Genomic DNA, 19,495 nt, shown 5'->3' with positions numbered 1-19,495 from the left:
ATTCTACCTGAATTCGCGAGATCTCGTGGGTCCTCGTGACTACAGCTGTCAGTCATGGCCGCAGCCGTGCCGCAACAAATCTGGACCTGGTGGGTATTGACGGACGGCGGAGCACACAGCAGACACGCAGCGGAGACGGTCCGCAGACGTTCTGCATCCAGTGGAAATCTGGAGTTAGGAGATCAGGCGGAGCTCGGTGCGTGGAGAGAGAGAGGTGCACTCATAAAAGTTAAAACATTTAGAGACCGACAAACCCGTTTTATGAAAGATGTAGATTTTCAGTAGAGGGAATTACGTAGGCCTATAGGCTATTTGTCGGCTTCTTCAGCCGTGTGTTGCCAATGCGCACATCAGTTTGAATTATGTTTTTATATTTTTTATTTGCTCTCACGATCGCTTACCACTGCCAGGGTTACAACTGGAATAATAGGCTAAAGCAACGACAGTTTATGGAAAGCACAAGTGTAATTATGGTCAGATCTTGTGCCTGACTGATGGAGAAGTGATATTGATAAGTGTTTTTTTGCCAGCTTTCCTTCCTGTATTGCGTTTTGCCTGTAAAACCGTGTCTGTGTTCTTCATAATTATGTAGAATTATAGTTTGCTCTTCTTATGTAAAATATGCGGCTCTGGTAGATGTTTGCGATTGGTCGTGCTGTGTAAACACCACATCTTTTACGTGAACGCGCGCGTCGCTGGATTGGGAAACCCTGGGTTGATTAAACAAGTTGTTAACCACCGTCGTGACACAGCTTATGCGGGACCAAGGTTGTTAGGTTTGGTGAAGCCGGGTAACTGATATAAATCCAGGGCATGTTGAACTTGCTTCGTAGTACAGGCCTCAGCTTGTGTTTCAGTCAAAACCTCAGTTATCTGAAAAGGCAGACTGGCTGAGCCACAAGCCAATCTGTGACCCTATTCCTGCTACTTAGACCAAAATGCTGGGGTATGGACAGCTATGGGGCTGAGGACAGTGAAACCTATGAGACAGAGGATATAGGGTTGTGGGGGGAGCCCATCTGGGTTAGCACCTTATCCAACCACTGCAGGGGACCATGCAGGTGAATCTCAATCCAGCAGGGTGTGCTGGTCACATCCTGGCGGTGGTACTCTGCTCCCCAGCCCTGCAACACATGAAAACACATAATTTAGAATTTTTGCCACAAGTTGTATTAGTTCTTGTTGTACATGTTCCTAACTTTTAAGACTCATTCAAATTCTATTTTGACTGTCCAGTGTTGGTGTTGAGTTCTGCTTGAGTCCATGTTAAGATTGTACTTTGTATCAAAATGTCCCCTGTTAACATTTAAATGGATACCCAATTCAGAAAAAGGTTATTAGAATATCTGATGGGTTCATTTGTGTTTATATAGATTTTTCATTAAAAAGGTGCATCAAGTAATATAAAATAGAGAAAGTGAGGAGAAACCACAAATTAACTACTTATTACTGTGCTAGGGTTGGGTATTGTTTGGGGTTCTCTGATACCGGTTCTAAAACCATACTTTTAAAACAGTGCCGGTGCCTAAAAAGCGCGTGGACCGATACTCAAAAAAAGAAGAAGGTCAAAACGACAGTTGGCAACATTAAGGAACGGCTTGTTTATTGTTAAGGCCATACCGTCAACTTAAAATAATGTATTTAAAATAACAATAACTTATTTCACCAATCAATTGCTGTTAAACAACAATAAGAAGAACCACTAGATGGCAGAAGGGTACTTTACTTTCTCGAGGTACACTTGAATGCGCCATGAGCTTACAAGGTGCAATTGAACGCACCCTACAACTCCGACTCTGGCAGTGGCCATGGTGGCTCAAAGTGCAGCTAGTCTACTTTGTGTTTTTAGCTGCAGACTGTTATATGTCCCAGTGTTGGACTCCTTTCTAATGTAATAAAACCGTTTTGCATTTAACCGTGTTTACTAGTGTAATGTTAACTAGCGTCATGTGCACTGATGCTTCTGTTGCCTGTAACGTTCATTTTGGAGCAGATAGTTTGTGTTTTTTTAAATCCAATGTTCACTTAAAGGTAGAGTCTGAGATTCTAACCCAGTACACCTTTTGTTAAATTCAGTGAATATCTCCTCACGGTCTGCTACTGTCCATTCTGTGAGTGAGCTTTAAAAGAAATGCAGTGTTAATACACAGTCCTGGCTCTGAAATGCGAAACAAACAAAGTGACTCGGACCAAACCACACAACACTTTTCTGTATGTGCTCTTGCACAGGACAGGGGAAAGGCCATGGATCCATAAAGAGAAAGGCAGTGGGAGTGAGAGGGACGGTAAATCTGTTCTGTGCTAAAGTTCTGAAAGGAGGGATGTATTTGTTTGGAAGTTGAGTTCAAATCTCCAGAATCGCAGACCCCACCTTTAAATAAACTTATTTATGAACAAAATGTATGAACACTGAGATGTCTTAAAAATAAAAAAATAAAAACAATGGGCACATTGATACAAAGTATTAACAGTGACTCAACTGTAAAACTTGATCAAGTCAGTTCAAACTAAATATAGGAAGACAATCCCAAAATGTAACATTACTCAATCTGATCAGCGTACTTTAACGAAGCTCATGCGGATGGTACACATCTTGGTGAGCTCATAAACGGCCTCGAAGCCGTGGTTGACGGACTGGGCCAGCAGCTCAGCAAACTCCTGGTTGTTGAAGATTTTCAGGCTGCAGCCGCTGGGAATCTTACAGACAGTTGTTGGATGGAAGCCGTGGTGGAAGTTACAGTTACGACTCTGGACGAAGATACTGCTATCACTCAGACATTCTGCATACACCTCCCCACCAACATAATACAGATGGACACCTGAGAGGAAGCAGGAGAGAATAAAGTGTTGGTCACCTGGAGAAGCAGAGCTGTTGTGTCACTTTCATCAGCAAATACAACGGCCCCAAAACATCAGTGTGATCATCTTAAAATCAATACACTAAAATGTTTTCTCAATTTGTTGTTATTGTTCTTATTGACAACATTAATTGATTTAGTCTCGTCTGCTGACAGTCGGTGCATTGCATTAATTGACAGGCTTTCCATACTGCACCTTTGCCGATGTGCCGCCTGGTGTTTTCAATGGTGGAGTTGCGGTTGACGTTGGAGAGCAGGCCGAGGCAAAATCGGTTGCGGTTGTTGGAGGGATCTGTGAAGCCATCAACGAGCACGCTGGTGGAGGACGCTTGGAACGCCTCTCCAACCCGATTGTTGAGCTCATAGTAAACAATAGAGCACCAGTGCTTGGGTTCCTCATAGGCCACGGGCTGCACATCTACGCAGGAAACACATTAACAGTCACAGGAGTACACTGTACACGCAGACACATTTAATGCACATTTAAGACTCCTCTGAGCAGACTTCTGTGCAGACAAGCTGCAAGGAGCCACTGATGCTACAGAAGTTCAGCTGTAAATCTTACTCATCCGCAACAATTATTTCTTCCAAATTGTTCCCCATAGCCCATAACAGTGATTTGAATAAATATATAGGACCCACTGGCTACATTTGTGTACATTTATGCTGATCAAAATCAATGCAGATGCATCCTAAAGTATGCCTACTGTCTGAGGTCTGTGTGCCAGCCTTTATTGAGCAGAAAAACAGTCAATAGAAGGTGCCTGGCCATTCTCTCTGAGCCAGTGCCAGCTGGCCTCACCCACTCTTAGAGGCGAATAAATCATGTTTATCTAAGCACATACTTCTCCCAAACTTCCTCTGTAGCATGGCACTGGCTAGCAGGTGTGTTTTGTCTGTCCCCTTCCCAGAGCTGTTTTACAATAGAAGCCAGCTCCCCTGTACAGGATGCAGCTTGTGGAAAAGAACTAAAAAAACTCCCTAAACTCACACCCAGGGCTAACAGCAAACATTTCAGCTCATTCAACAGCTTTTCTCGCTATTGCTGTCACCATGTGTGGGCAGAAGTTTTGGGCCTTGGATGCATGATCATAAAACAGTACAAATATTTTGTTGGTCAGGTGTGTAAAACTGAAGTTCAGACCAAAGTCCAGCGGTTATTCCAATGTGAGGCGAGAATATTTTAATTGCAAACACCTGCATGATTTGTTAATGTAAAAATTTAAAATTTAACCATTCAAGAAAAGGTTTGGTTTATTAAAACTTGGGTCTAGTTCCGTATCGGTTGTGATAACATCATGCTCACCAGGCAGGCAAATCCTGAGATTTGAGAGCGTGGCTACATTGTTACAACCAAGTTTGATGGGGAAAGAAACAGGAACAAGTAAGTCAGTCAGACAGGTTGTAAATAAGGCAACAGGTTAGCCAGTAGCTTGCAGTCACAACATTAATTAATAGATTATAAAGATATTCTTTTGAAATACTGAATATTTTATCTCTTAATGCCTCTAAAATCATCCTGAGAAGGGAAAATCACTCTTTGATTGCACTGCTTGCAACTCACAGACATTGCTTTGTATAAAGATGTCACAAGCAAAAAAAGGTTGGGAGCCACTAATCTAAACCACCTGATATGTTGGTAACAATCCCTACTGTACTTGGTGTTAAACCTTAGTTAAAATGTGTACAATAGGTAACAGTTGTTCCAGTAAGTCAGTCTGTAGCTGTGATGGAAGATAATGATTTTACAATTCACCTGTTTTTCTAACCTGGGGGTTTGTTTGGACTTTTAGTAATGTTTCTGCGTTCTCAGATCCCACCCATTAACTTAGCAAGTATACTTCTTATCATTACTAATAGAAAATATGACAATTACCTTTAAATCAGATGGCTCTGTACATTGTTCTGTATCGTCTAATGTGTAGGGGTGGGAATCACCAGAGGCCTCACGATACGATATCATCACGATACTTATGTCACGATACAATATTATTGCGATTTTAAAGATATTACAATATTCTGCGATATATTGCAATTTATTACCTTTTTTCCAACTTCAAATTTTTCCCAATTTCAAATTATGTCCCCAAAAGAAAACTTTGTCAACATCTGTTTTATCTAAAAAGATACATTTCTCTGTTTGTTCATCTCACTTTAATTTTATTGCTGCAAAATGGGATTGTCAAGCAGACAAACTGACCAACACATGTATAATAAAAGATCGATACTTAGCGTCTGTGTATCGATACAGTATTGCCACGGAAAATATTGCGATACTATGCTGTATCGATTTCCCCCCCCACCCCTACTAATGTGTATTCATGAATGCAGGGTTCAGATGTGTCTCTAGCACAATAAAGCCCAAACCACAAAGCCGAGATAGCAGCAATTATACACCACATTACAGATCTGAAAGTTGGAGGTAATTAGTGAATCTTATCGTTAACGAGTTTCAAGTCATTACCACCAGCAGAGATGACATAAGCCCCAGCTTTTATAGACCTCATAAAACTGCTCTGAGGCCTGGCTTAATTTGCTGAGGCTTTGAGCTTCCCAGGGGCTCGCAACAACAAACTGAGCCTCACTGTAAACTAACAGATCCTTTCCACACACTGTTCAGGTTTAATCTGTCAGGATATGGCATACCAACTCAGTGGGCTTTTTCTTTCTATTTTGTATTTGTATTTTGACCACAAAAGAAAAAAAGCTTTAAAAACAACCAACTTCCCAGAAATCTTTGCACCTGCAGATCAAGGTGAGCAGGTGCAAACATTATTATGTGGATGATATCACTGTGAACACAAGGACGGGAGTATGTATGTGAGATCGTGACTGCCATGGTTACCTGGCCGGTTGTTACTCTCTAGAGGCAAAGGTGGAGCCAGGAGGTTGGTGTCCATTGGCTGGGGGCAATCCTGAGTCATCTGCTCCTCTGGGGGCATGTAGACAGGAGGGGGAGTCTCTGCATCAGGAAGGAGGCAAAAACAAAGAGCAGAGAAGTGAGTTGTTGTTGTTGTTGTTATTCAGTACAGAGAAAAATGAAGAAAAATGGAGAAAGGTTCACTGTTGGATCTCACCTGGCATCTGGAATGGACTGCCGGGGTCAGAGCTGGATGGTGAATGAGGGAACGTGGCGCTGCTGCTGCCGCTTCCTGGCGAGTTTGGGTAGCTGTTTCCCGGCGAATTGGGGAAATTGGGTTGCAATGTGTTGGCCTGAGCAAATGATTCTGGGAAGGTGGCATTCTGCGGCATGTGCGGCTCATTCTGTTGTAGAGGGTTGCGGAAGCGAGGCAACATTGTATGCTTGGCGTTGAACTCGCTGTTCCTCGGTACCAACACAGGGGGCAGCACTGAGAAAGACATAAAAATTGTGCTTTGATGCATCAGAAGTACTGCAACCAATCATTATGTGTTTTTGCAGTTTAGATCCTTTAACTCCATTAAAATGTTCAAGTCAAACCAACCACTGATTTGATAGAAAGCTTTAAAGCTCTTTTTTTCAGTTGACTTAAAAAAAAAATGTGTAGCACACTTTTTTTCTTTCTGTTCTGTGATACAATGCCATAAAGCATGACACGATCTAAATTTGTCCACCATACTGTTAAATACCATGGTAGCTCTCCCTTTAACATCTCTGGGTGTATGAGCTATTGTAGGTCAATGTTGTATGTATTGCAGTATTTTATTTTGCATAATTTATTCTATTTTGTTCCTTACCTGCCTCCTTAGGTCTCTTCATCTTATTGTTTTGTGATGTATGTGACTTGGCTACTGTGATAATTGACCTATCCATACAAACAGTGATTTGATTCCATAATAAAAAAATAAAAAATCTTTCTGGCACTCACAATGTTTCTACATTCTGAGTGCAGATGTCCCTGCATTTTTCAAATGTCAGTTTCCAGCATGTTAGTCTTAGCCAGCAGTATTTGGCCCAGACTCTCAGGCTTCTGCTCTGAAAAGACATTTTGAGGCAAGCCATTCTTGAGGAATTCATCACTTGGGGTAAATATCCTGGCTGATGTGAGGGCAATTCAGGTGCAGTACATAGAAACCACAGAGATATGCTCCACTTGTGTCTATAAATACCTGCGCAGATAAATAAAGCTGGTGCTGAGATTTTCGACAGGGCCCGCGCTGCTGTCAGTGTTCCTGCAGGTAGCCCAATGCATCAATGTAGCAGTTTATTTCAAAGATTATGTGGAGCAGGTGTTTGGTTGAATAGTGAAGGGAGATTGACAGGATGTTTGTGTAGGCGGGCAGTGTGGCAGTGTTAGTGGAGAAGGGAAGGGGTCGGTGTGGACAGACAGGTGCTGTGGGGTTTAATCACCTTAGCCCTCCGTCTTCCACCCGCTGCTAAAACAAAAAGTGTGCAAGGCAGGCAACAACTCTTTCCTCCCATTGTGTGTGGGTGACTGGCTTCCTGTTCCAGCTATCCTCAGAGAAATTGTGTGTGTGTGTGTGTGTGTGTGTGTGTGTGTGTGTGTGTGTGTATGTGTTTTTGTAACACGCCTGTGTGATTGTGTGTGTCTACATGTGCACGCATGTTTAAAAAAAGCCAGCAGCACAGAGCATGCCCAAAACAAAGCCCTCATTCTCCCCCAGATGGAATGTCCTGCTCCACACACACACACATGAACTAACACACTCACACACACAAAGGCACACGCACACACACACACACACACACACACACACACACACACACACACACACACACACACACACACACACACACACACACACACACACACACACACACACACATCTTGGCCCTTTACACACTTAGCACCCTGCACACAGCTGTTTCTATCTTGTCAGCTGACCCTTATTTTCTGTTTAGTAAGAGGCCAAGAAGTGTTTGATTTGTTTTGTTTCTGCACTACGTTTGCAGTGAAGGCCCCAAGGCTCTGGAATCTTTTTTAAATCTCTTCTAATATTGTAAGTTAAACATAGATTTATCGGAGAGCTCATCCTGATTTTATTTGAATTAGATTTGTACTTATATGGTCTTCTTATTTTTTTTATATTTTATATGATTGGAGTTAGTGTTGTCTATTTCATTATACTTTGATCTATTAGATTCAGTTTTTATATGATTGTAATTGGATGACTTTAATTTGCTGCCTTGAATGAAGTGTGAACTTGGGTTTAAGCAAAATCTCGTGATCCTGGATTTAATGTCCTCTCCTAATATTTTGCATATCAGTCTTTTAAATAAAAGGTGAGTGATGGTTTTTCTTGTCATTTTGAACAGATAAAAATACTTTCAGAAAACAGATAGGAGATGCAGTGGAAAAATTATACCGTGTCAGCATCTGTGATGTAATTTCTAAGAATGCACCAGTCCAGCTTTACCTCAACTCAGAGTATCTGCCATTGCTTTCTTTCTCCCAGATTTGTGTGAAACTCATAGGAATCATTCTTATGTAAGGTAACACAAGGAATGTTGTGACTAAATGAATGTAACTGATTGTGGTTTTATAAAAACACTGACAATGTGGTTCCGTCACATAATTCACTTAACAAGGTCAGTACTGGCCCTGATAGGATCGGTGCATCCCTAATTATTTTAGGATCATATCACTCACCTGGACTGTCCACTCGTTTGTAATGGTAGGGGTTGATACACACATCCTTCTGTTTGGAGCCAAAGGGGTACTCGCAGCACTCCAGGGCCTTCAGCTCGTGGTGGGACTGCAGGTCGGGCCAGCGCCACACCCGACAATAAATGACATGGGGAAGACCTTTCCTATGGGACACCTGCAGCCGTCCATCCAGGGAGCGGGGGATTGTCACACAGTTACTGGGCTGACCTGGGCAGCTGAGGGCCCTCTCCAGCTCCTCCATGGCTCCCTTCTTCTTTTTCAGTTTCTTAACCAGAGCATCCACGGCCTTTTCTGCCCATTTCTCTTCCTCGTCTCCCTGCTTCCAACCCAGCAGCCGTTTGACCGCCGGGCTGGTGAAGGAGAAGAGCGAGGTGACGTTCATGTTGGACAAGCCGCCCTCCTCCCCTCTCCTTTCTGTCCAAAAGAAGTGTGAGCAGCGGTGGCGGACAGGCCAGCCTTAGAAGAGACAGGGTAAAACGTGTGTTTGTCCTTTTGGAGTTTCAGATAATCCTCAGCTTCCAAGATGTAAGATTAGGTCCTCTCGACAGCCACTTACTAGAAGAAAAGGAGAGGTAGGTTAGCATCTATCAGTAAAAATGAAGAGATTTCAAACACACTTCTGCAGACCAGTCCTGCTTGCTGTGTCTTTTCTCTACCAAAATTGTAGCAACTATGGTACACATTAACGTCTCCCCTTTTGCCTCACTAGCAGCACTGGCGTCCCACCAGAAGATTGCCAGAACCCTTGATAAGGCGATGATGTCACCATTAAAGCTGTTATGGCCATGTCTGTCATAGCTTCTGGGAAACTGGCAGAGGAGTCACAACCGACACCCTCCTCTGAACATCAGCTCCAACCAGGCATTCTCTGGATAGCTTCCTGTCCGTATGGCTTGTCGCATTACCACCACTCACTAATGTCATTTACAGTAATGGACTTAAAATGCAGTATGTAGCCTACACAACCTGTAGGAATTTGGCCTGCAGGTTTAACACCTGATTTCAAGTTTGCAGACATGTATACTCTTTCACAGGTTAAATCTGCCACCCTGTCCATTTCTTTAACATCTATTTCACACAGTAGCTATATGGCAGCTCAAATTGTTTGGCCTATAAATCGTCAGTAAATAGTGAAAGTTTTCCAAGAGCCCAAATTAAATTTCTTAAAGTTTAAGTTTTTCTTTTGTCTGAACATCAGTACAAAACATTCATTGATTGATTAATTGACAGCTTTAGCTGCAAGTTATGATCATGTTCATTATCAATGAACCAATTCTCAAATAAATTAATTAAAATAATAATAAAGTCTGTAAATTTATAGAAAATGCCCCTCACACTTTCCTAGGGCCAGATTTACAATGATATACTGTAAAACAGACAGAGACAGACAAATTATTGAATTGATTAATTGTTTCAACTAGGGCTGTGCTCGACTGAAGAAATTCTTAGTCGACTAACACTCATTCAATTGTATCGACTAATCGATTAGTTGATTTAATCAACAGATCTGTAAATCTGAGTTTCTCCGCAAAGACTCATGCAAAAGCACCACTTTAATTATTGTGTTTACCAGAGGTGTGCTCGTACGTTTCTTGGAAATTAGTCATTCAGCATGAAAAAAGCATTAAACATGACTTATTGACTAAAGAAAGTTGACTAAGACCAAAACGACCGATTAGTCGACTAATCGACTAAGAGGGAGCAGCCCTAGTTTCAACACTGCACCAAACAACACCAAATTTAGAGTTATGAATTGGCGAACCCATAGATTTACTTGACACGACTATAATTCAAAGATTTTGAAATCCTCTGTGATGCTATCACAAACACAACTTGGTAGCAGCTAGGGTAAAACAAGTGTTTGCCTGACTACTCTGCCGATATGTGAAATTTGAAAAGGTCTTTCAGATGGAGACTTTCAATGAGCAGCCTGCTGAGGCAAATGTTCTATAAAGCTTTAACACCACCAACCAACAAACACTGGTTTTGGGCAGGAATCTGGCAATGTGCAGGACAATAAAAAGGAAGTGCATGTGGACCCCAGGATAAATGTACCCATTCACTGGGGTCCCACAGGACCAATTCAGTAGCCAGGACGTACACTCATTCTAGCTTTTAAAACAGAAAACAAGAGCACATTGAGCTCTCCCGGTTCCACCTTCTTGTTAAGTTTTTTTTTTTCTGAATGCAATTAGGGAAGATAAAAACATAGTTAGGGTTGAGGTTTGGCTTTGCACAAATGTTCAGATGCAATCCTACAATCAAATAACAGCTTGTCAGAAAGCCACCACCTTTTATCCGCACTGACTCACGGGTGAGGATGCATCACTCGCTACAGTAAAGCCTGCAGTATATTGGATTTCCTACGAGCAGGAACAAATACATCATTAAGGCCGCTCTGTAGTTATTCTTGGCCTTTCAGATTATGGGATAAATAGCCATTTCTATCTTTGTCAGCTACTGCATGTGTAGGCTACATCATACTGACAAACGGGCAGGGTAGTTTGATGAGAACAGGTGCTGTTTACAACATGTGTGTGTGTGTGTTTTTGTGTAGTGTGTTGTGGGGGCCCTGGACTCTTACTATTGCTAACCACACTGACAGGAAAGCAGCAAACTGTACCTATACTTAGCTTAGCCACCCGAATCACATTGGCTTATCAAAAGTGACGCTGGACAACTAACGTACCAGGGAGGGGACACTGGAGTTGTGTGTGTGTGTGTGTGTGTGTGTGTGTGTGTGTGTGTGTGTGTGTGTGTGTGTGTGTGTGTGTGTGTGTGTGTGTGTGAGAGAGAGAGACAGATCAAGTGAAAACATATCTCAACACTGATATCCCTTGTGCCTCAAGACCCCACTATGAGATCACAAACTACTAGCATCCTAAGAGAACCATTTTTAACCATCACAGAGACAGGAAACAGACTGTGTTAGTTACGTCTTCATTTCTGTCATCGCCCGCACAGCAGCGACATCACTTCCTCTTGCTGAGAGCTGCAGGTTTTTTCGCAGGTGCAGGGTTGGAGAGAAAAAGACAGTTTCCTAAACTGGCCACCCCTGACTTTCATCTTGCTTTCTCGCTCTTTCTTTCCTTTGCTGTGAAACTGTTAAGAGTAGAGGAGAATGGATCAGAAATATTATGGGCGTGGCTTCTGTTCCCGCCTGTTTAGGCATTGAAGTAGCTTTATTGCTGTAATGTTGCCTCACATTTCAAAGACCTAAAACTATTTTCGTTATTAGGGTTGGGTATCCTTTGTAATATTTTGATACTAAAAGCAATACAATGCCTGACTGTGGTACCAAGGCCAATTATTTTTAAACCTTCTTTTGATACCTAATTTTGAGGACTATAAACATGTTGTCTACAAATGTTAAATGTTGTCTAAACACAAGCAGCCGTACAAGAAATGTGTCTGAACAAAAAAATATGCAAATAAAATTAGCAACTAATCTAATAGCTAACGATTAAAAACCAAAAGATTTGAGGAGTTGAAACCATCCAATGTTTTACCTTTTGCTTGAAAAAGGACTTGAACGATTCATCGATTATCGAAAACAGATTGATTTTCTTTTGATTGACTTTTCGATGAATCATTTCTAAGCAAGGTTACAAATCTGACCAAACATTTAATTCCTGCTTTTGATATGTGACAGCAACGCACACATTTCATTAAGTGCCAAGAAAGTATGGTATGGAGTATTCAATACCCAACTGTAATCAGAAATGTCAAGGGTATGGCCTCTGCTCGCCCCCTTGTTCCACCATCGAAGTTTGGGGATTTTTGTGCTCATCCTACATTTACCATATAACTATTATTGTTAGTATAATATAATTTCAAAATATTCAAAAGCTGATTTATCGCACTACATTGTGACCTTGTCAGTGTCTGATACGACACATCTTCACACAAAGCAAAAGACGTACATGAATGCGAGTGTGGAGAAGAACAAAACAACATAAAGTTCAAAAGGCAATAACTGCAATATCATCTTTGTACCACGGTCACCGGCCAGACATACAGGGAGTCTTTTTGATCTACTTCCAGCCACAAAGCTGCTCTGATGGCCTCTCAGTAACAGCCAGCGCTATCAGCACAAGTTCAGGGCTAGCTGCAGAAAAACAACATTTAATCCATTTCAGATGGACCATTCCAGAAAGTTCTGTACTGTAACATCTGGAGCAGGTTTCACAATCCTCTACTGTCCTTCTGCTGCAGCTGGAGACCATATCTCTTGGATATTTCCAACACTGACAGTTAGAAATATCTGACTACTGGCTTGACCGCATGCTTATTTAAAGGTTCTGATATGGCTTTGTGTTGGTTCTTAGGACAATGCTAGTTTAGAGTTGTCTGTGAGGCAGTCAAAATATAAAGGCGCCATTGTGCCTCTCTGTTCCTATACCTATGTATAGACTAGGATATTCGCATGACATAAACAGGCTTTTTGTGCACCAACTTTCCGAATGACTCTCTGAAAACTTCACTTTAAATAGACTTGGTGTTCACATGCAGACAGTTTTGCAGCTGGTCTGTCGACATTCAAAAATGAATCTCGGATCGAATCTACATGCAAAATAAAAGTCCTTTATCTTGTCGCCTTCTAAAGATCTTGATTCTAGCAGTCTTCACTCAGAGAAAAGTTTGAGCCCCAGCTGATTGTGTTACTTCCTGATTTATGTTATCTGATTTCTGATTTAAAAGATAAAAATGTTCCAAAACAGGCCAAAACACAAATTTATTCGATTAACAATAATACAAAACAGAGAACAGCAGCAATGCTTGGGAGATAGATGACTGAGCGATTAACTGATTATCATTGATAAGGGATTAATTCTCTGTTGATTGACTAATCGTTTTAGCACTAATTCTCTTCCCTAAATACATGACTCAGTGAGCTCAATCAACATGTATTACTTGCATCAAATATCTATATGTAGTCATCAACCTTTGAGCCTCATCACTAGGGTTGCAAAGGGGCGGAAATTTTCCGGAAATTTCCAGAAACTTTCCATGGAAAGTTTAGCTGGGGAATTTTGGAAACATTCCAATTTGGAAACTATCATGGGAATTAACGGGAATTAACTGGAATTAACGGGAATAAATGGGAATTAACTGGAATTAATGGGAATAAACTGGATATTTTTAATATTGCTTTCCATGGAAAGTTTAGCTGGGGAATTTTGTAATCATTCCAATTTGGAAACTTTTATGGGAGTTAATGGAAATTATGGGAATTTGGATGGGATGTAGTCCTTGGGCTCAAATGCAGTACTGTCTTCAATCAGCTTCAATCTGCTGCTGAATGTTGGATTCTAGAAATGATCTGTGCAGTGGGTGTGACCTCAATAGCCCTGCAGTAGGCTAAGCAGTAGCCCAAATCATTGACCTTTAGCTTAACATATGACAGTAGCTAGCATGCTGCCTTTGATTTACTATGGTTATGGTTATATGCGTGCTAAGTTAACCATCAGCGCTGTCTATTGTTTCCAGCCTATCAAGAACAAGTGGGCTATACATTTAACACACATAGGTTAATAGCAATGGGTTATATATTACACCCGCCAAATAAAAATAAACTCCTGTATTTTAAAAACTAAATGTTGGCAAGTATGTAGTAGCCTATGCTGATTACTGCGTGCATGCATGTCATTGACAAATATAAGGAGGACATTCAACTGAAGTTGCATTAAAACAGGTTGTTTTAACCAAGATTATGCTGCAAGATGTTTTTTTTCCAACTACATTTAAGCTCCCTGTTATAGACTAACAGTATTATAACAAGCAATATTAAAAATATTCAGTTTATTCCCATTAATTCCCGTTAATTCCCATGGAAAGTTTCCAACTTTGAAAATTCCCAGAATTTTGCAACCCTACTCATCACCCATGTCTCACACAGTCAATGAAGAGACACACAGATGCCTGCAGTGGCCTTGGCCACTACTTTCCTCCCTATAAAAGCTGAAACACACACCATCATTTACACAACAGCGCCATAAAAAACACTCTGACATTCCCTACAGCTGAGGCCGGGCCCTGCTCTCTCGCTATTGTGTTAGCAATAGCTTGTTATGACCATCAACCGTTAGCCCACAGGACAGAGTCTGAGGCTAATGGGAGCACAGAATGGGATCATGCGACACTGACAGGCGGAGGCTTTGACCCACCTGATGCGAGCTGTTAGCCACTACACTAGCCCCATGGATCATTTTGCACCGCTCCAGTGTCTGTTAATCAATTTAGGACTGGGCTGTGTAGGATGAGGAGGCAGTAATGATGCTCTCTGGACCCTCCCCAGGGACGGAGCATTATAAAGAAGCTACATTATTTATCAGCAGGGTCCTGGATCGGGCCTCCATTAGCCCCCACTCAATGGAGTCACTGGCTATAAACAGAGGAGTGCAGGAAGAGAGAGAGTGGTAGATAAAGAGCGAGAGAGGGGGATGCAGAAAGAGAAAGAGAGGACGAAAGTGAGAGTGACGCCAAAGCCAGAGACGTAAGACAGAGTGATTGTTTTGGAGAGAGAGAGAGAGAGAGAGAGAGAGAGATGGAAAACACTCGTATATCTGGTCTCTGTGAAGTGCCTTCAAGGGTCGTTACTGAGTAAAGAGTCACACTACAGGAAGCAATATGCTTTTTTATAAATACAAATCATAGCAATGCAGCAATGACGTATGAAAGCATCTCTAGAATAGCAGCTATCGCAAAGTTCAATATCACTTGAGTTATGATTTATTTCACGGTTTTACATCTTTGTAGATTGAATATATTTGGGGTTTGGACTGTTAGTCAGACAAAATAATCAATTAGAAGATGTCATCTTGGGCTCTGGAAAATTGTGGTGAGCATGTTTCTCTATTTTTTTGATATTTTATAGAATAAATTATTCACCCAACAAGCTATCGGCAGATTAATCAACAATGAAAATAATCGTTAGCTGCAGTCCCAGTAGACAAAAACCTTTTTTTTTTTCAATAAACAGAAGTCAAACTTCTCAAATATTAAAAAGTGTCTAAATAAAAGCAGCTGCACAATAACTGCCTAAATACAATGGCTTAATTTTAATAGGATTCCTTAAAAGAATTGTGACTAAAGTACATACAGAGAGGGACATTTTACAGTTGAAAAACAAGTCTGTCATAGCTCTCTGGTGGATAAACTTCTTCTATCTTTAGAATTTCTGTAATGCAATTTCTTGCTAATTATTGGCCAACATAGCCTATACGGCAATATACAGTATTTGCAATAATCTAATATTGGCTGATTTATCAGCCCATCCTGAGCTCAACTATTGGTTCCAAAAAAGTATTGAGACTCAATAGCCAGCCCTAGTAGCCAGCAAATGCAGATATTTACCACAGCCACTCGTGTCTTATGAAACAGTCGAAGAGCAAAGCTTGAAATAACCACAGTCAGACATGAGGTGCTGCCCTTAGTGACTAGACATGGCTTTGACCTGGGAGGCTCCTTAAACTCACTGGGGTCACTTTCGCCACAGCTCTGATCAAGAAAAGATTACACTGGCATACAAGTGAGAGAATTCTAGCATGACACACACAAACACAAAACAAAAACCTTCTGATTGGGGACAGTATTGTCCTGACTTTCAATAAGGCTGATTTGGGATCAGATTCTTTTGTCCCAGACACACCAGCCCCACACACGACTGCAGACATAACTAGCAAACACATGGGGTTTCAACCAGCTATCTCAACCATGCTTGGCACTCAGTGTTGTGTTAGGGTGGACACCTCACCCCGACACATGGCAGGCTGTGTTGTCCGGGCCGTGCAGACACACGGGAGGGTTTTGACGTTGTTCACTACTGTTGTGACTGACTCTCTGGATACAGGAATGCTGCTAACCTATATTTACACCTTGTTGTTGAGTAGTTTTTTGCCTTTGCTATGATCATATATAGATAGATAGATAGAAAAATAGATAGATTGTAATGTTTGCCTTAGGTATAAAGAGGCAAATATAATGTTATGTTCTGTAAGTACAAAGAAGGAAATGAAGCTGATAAAATCATCTGACAATCACATCTGCATTGCCATTTATTAAAGAGGCTTTATCCTGACGTAAAACTAACCCAGTCATTTCAATCCCATAAAAACACCATTTGTTTAAATTTCAAACCAAATTTAAAGCAGCATACCCTGAGAATGCAGGAACGATAAAACAATTGGAAGTAAATCACGGACAAGGACAAATTCCTGTCCTTTGGGTAATCTGATATGTCATCTTCAATAATGTCAGGAGATCTAGCCTTAGCTGCTATAGATCTCTCTCTCTCTCTCTCTCTCTCACTGTCCCTCCTGTCTCTCTCTCTCTCTCACACACACGCATTTATGGACACAAATTCATAAACACATTGACATAACTAAAACCACACACGTCCTTTGCAGCACACTGGTGCACCAGTTGATATAGCCTCAGCAAGTCTCCACCAGCCAAAAATCAGTGAAATTATGAAAACTTAAAAAACAAATATGGCAAGATGTAAAGGGATGGCATGTTGGGATTTCTAACCAGAGTGGGGGAGTATACTGCATGTATAGTTCCTTATACACTGGTTCTGTGACGTCAAAATAATATCAGTTAACAAGTGCATGATGCAAAAAGACTACAGATCATCACATCCTGTTTAATAACCCAAAAGCCATAAACCATACCAATATATATTATAGAGCTAAAAGGTTAATTATTTATCACTCAGGACATTAAATTTGTCAAGGAAAAAATGCTAAATATTCAGAAAAATGTAAGGATTTGCTGCCTATCTGTGTTTCATATCATTGTAAATCATTGAAAATCTTTTTGTTTTAACAATATGAAGACATCTTGGGACATTGGCCCTTAGAAATTGTCATGAGCATTTTTCACAATTTTCTGACATTTCATAGGCCATGCAATTTATTTTGTATGACACATCCTGTAGCTTAATGAACCAAATAGCCCCATACCATGTGTTTAATAACTGCAGTTTCATCTTTCACCTCCTGCATAATCACTGTGTACAGAACTATGCCTATGCATTTACTAGTGCCTCCACTGATACCAGCTTAAGAGTGATTTTATCCCAAATACAGCGTTTTTAGTGTCCAAAAGCAGAACTTTTACAGTATTTCTTTAAAAACTTACTATTTTTCTGTACTGTATACAGTAAGATATCCTGCATTGTTACAATATTCCCATAGTTATTTATCAAAACACTTATGTTTTTAACACGTAGCTAGCCTTAACAATTAGCTTGCACCTTCATGAAAATGTGGCTAAATGTGCAGCTCCAGTCTGAAACTGTGAGAAAAAGGAAGAAAAAAAAGTTTGAAGCTGCCAACTGACACACTGTTGAGTTGATAACCGTTGGGATCTACTTCCCTACAAACAGAGCAATGCACACTACAACAGGTGAAAATACAGATAAAGAAACTTTTCATTTAGCATATTGAAAAAGAAAACAAAAAGTTTACAATACCTTTTTCTTTCTCTGCTGCTCTCTCTCTCTCTCTCTCTCTCTCTCTCTCTCTCTCTCTGTGTGTGTGTGTGTGTCTCCTCTCTCTGCCTGTCTTGGGTCTGCTCGGCCTGGCGTCAGTGAGTCGCGGAGCCGTCTCACCCTCCGCTGAGCGCCAGTATCACGCCGCGGGGATGCAGCCCCGGCAATAACAAGACCTACTTTTCACACATCTAACATCTTCATTCACTGTGTGGAAATGGATTATGTAACTGTAAAACAATGCGGGTTTCACGTTAAATACGAAGAGTTTCTCACCACAGGAGAGTTTCTTTTCAGATGTCTGAGTTTGTTGTTGCAATTGGTGGTGAAATGTTGCTTATTTCATGGCGTTTTAGAGAGAAAGAAAGCAGAAAGCAGGTCTCTTACTTCAGAGGCCCCCAGAACACCCCTGCAAAATGTGGGATAGTTGTTTGATTTTGCTCTGTTCTACATGTGTTACCAGTGACTGCACAATGAGGAAATCCGAGGACTTTTGCTGATCTGATTTTCACTCCTCCCACTAAAAGCTCATAAAATACAACAAAAGTGGCTTAGCCTAAATGGGGAATTATAGGACAAAACTAGACTATTCGTTCTAAATAGGTAACTTCAGCCTATGATTGACCAATGCAGAGGCATTCATTCATTCTTCCTCGCTCTGTTTTTATTAAATAAAACAGCTATTCTTCTCCAAATTTGGCCAGTATTCTCTTGCAGTAGCCTAGTTTTAAGTGATAGACAGGCAACTCTGTGGTTTATCTGGTGAACTCCTGAACTGCACCGTGTTAAGCCTGCCTCTCAGTTCCCCTCTTGCTTTGATTGTGATATGATAAGCACTATTTATGTTGCCAGGAGAACAAAAGTGTCCAAGAGCAGGGTAAGCACAGGAGCATGCTTACACATGCCATCTTCTCAACTTCTCACCTCCAGACAATAATGCATTGCACACACACAGCCAGCATAGCCCTGATGCAGGCTCTTCAGCTGGTGGGTATGTAGAGGGAATTTTGCAATGTCAAGAGTGATATTTCCAACAGTTCTTCAAGCCATCTCATTAATATTGAATGATAATGCATGAAAATAGCCTTCAGGCAGGGCAGCAGCAGAGGACATGAAGTGTCATTTCCTCAAAAGTGAGCTATATCAATCCATACATAGGTCTATGTGCATCAGAAATACTGTAATGTGAGTCTGAGAAGAATCCAGAATAACGTTTGATCAGATATTTTTTTTATCTGATCAAAACAGAGTTGAAGAGGTGAATTCCCTGCCACAAAATTATTAAAAATATACTTCCCTAGAAATAGAAAGCTAAAATGCCTGACAAATAGCCTATAGCATCTAAAAAATACTAAATAACGTCCACTACAGGCGTTTATTGCAGTGCCAAGCATACTTTAATTATTTAGAATAGGGTAAAATTATCGAAACATTATTAAAATAAAGTCTAGTGATGTGATACAAAACGCAAACTAAATCTTTTCAGGTTTTTGCGAGTTTCAATAATCAAGTTCAGGGTCGCCACGGTGAGG

General features: G+C 40.9%; 1 protein-coding gene across 2 annotated transcripts; it reads right to left on the bottom strand.

Moving 5' to 3' along the window:
- Window positions 1-547: 547 nt before the first annotated feature.
- Window positions 548-18,093, bottom strand: smad1 (SMAD family member 1). Of its 2 annotated transcripts, XM_039780955.1 has the most exons (7): window positions 17,946-18,093; window positions 8,450-9,022; window positions 5,936-6,208; window positions 5,704-5,820; window positions 3,055-3,276; window positions 2,563-2,819; window positions 549-1,124 (listed from the first exon to the last, which is right to left on the bottom strand). In XM_039780955.1, exons 2-7 carry the CDS (start codon window positions 8,847-8,849, stop codon window positions 981-983), a joined length of 1,413 nt encoding a protein of 470 aa, XP_039636889.1. In that variant the 5' UTR covers window positions 8,850-9,022; window positions 17,946-18,093; the 3' UTR covers window positions 549-980. The 2 variants fall into 2 exon arrangements, with proteins under 2 accessions (XP_039636964.1, XP_039636889.1); XM_039781030.1 differs by lacking the exon at window positions 17,946-18,093 and having other exon boundaries at window positions 548-1,124; window positions 8,450-8,922.
- Window positions 18,094-19,495: the final 1,402 nt, after the last annotated feature.

The sequence above is a fragment of the Perca fluviatilis genome, chromosome 1, assembly GCF_010015445.1.
Source record: "Perca fluviatilis chromosome 1, GENO_Pfluv_1.0, whole genome shotgun sequence".
NCBI lineage: Eukaryota > Metazoa > Chordata > Actinopteri > Perciformes > Percidae > Perca > Perca fluviatilis.
This window is presented reverse-complemented; position numbering and strand designations above follow the sequence as displayed.

What these genes read in the sequence shown, in the direction of transcription:
- smad1 (XM_039780955.1), bottom strand. Translation starts at nt 8,849, where the DNA reads ATGAACGTCACCTCGCTCTTCTCCTTCACCAGCCCGGCGGTCAAACGG. An exon ending in CAAACGAGTGGACAGTCCAG is followed by an intron (nt 6,209 to 8,449) that starts GTGAGTGATATG and finishes TGTCTTTCTCAG; the next exon opens with TGCTGCCCCCTGTGTTGGTA. An exon ending in AGAGAGTAACAACCGGCCAG is followed by an intron (nt 3,277 to 5,703) that starts GTAACCATGGCA and finishes TTTCCTGCGTAG; the next exon opens with ATGTGCAGCCCGTGGCCTAT.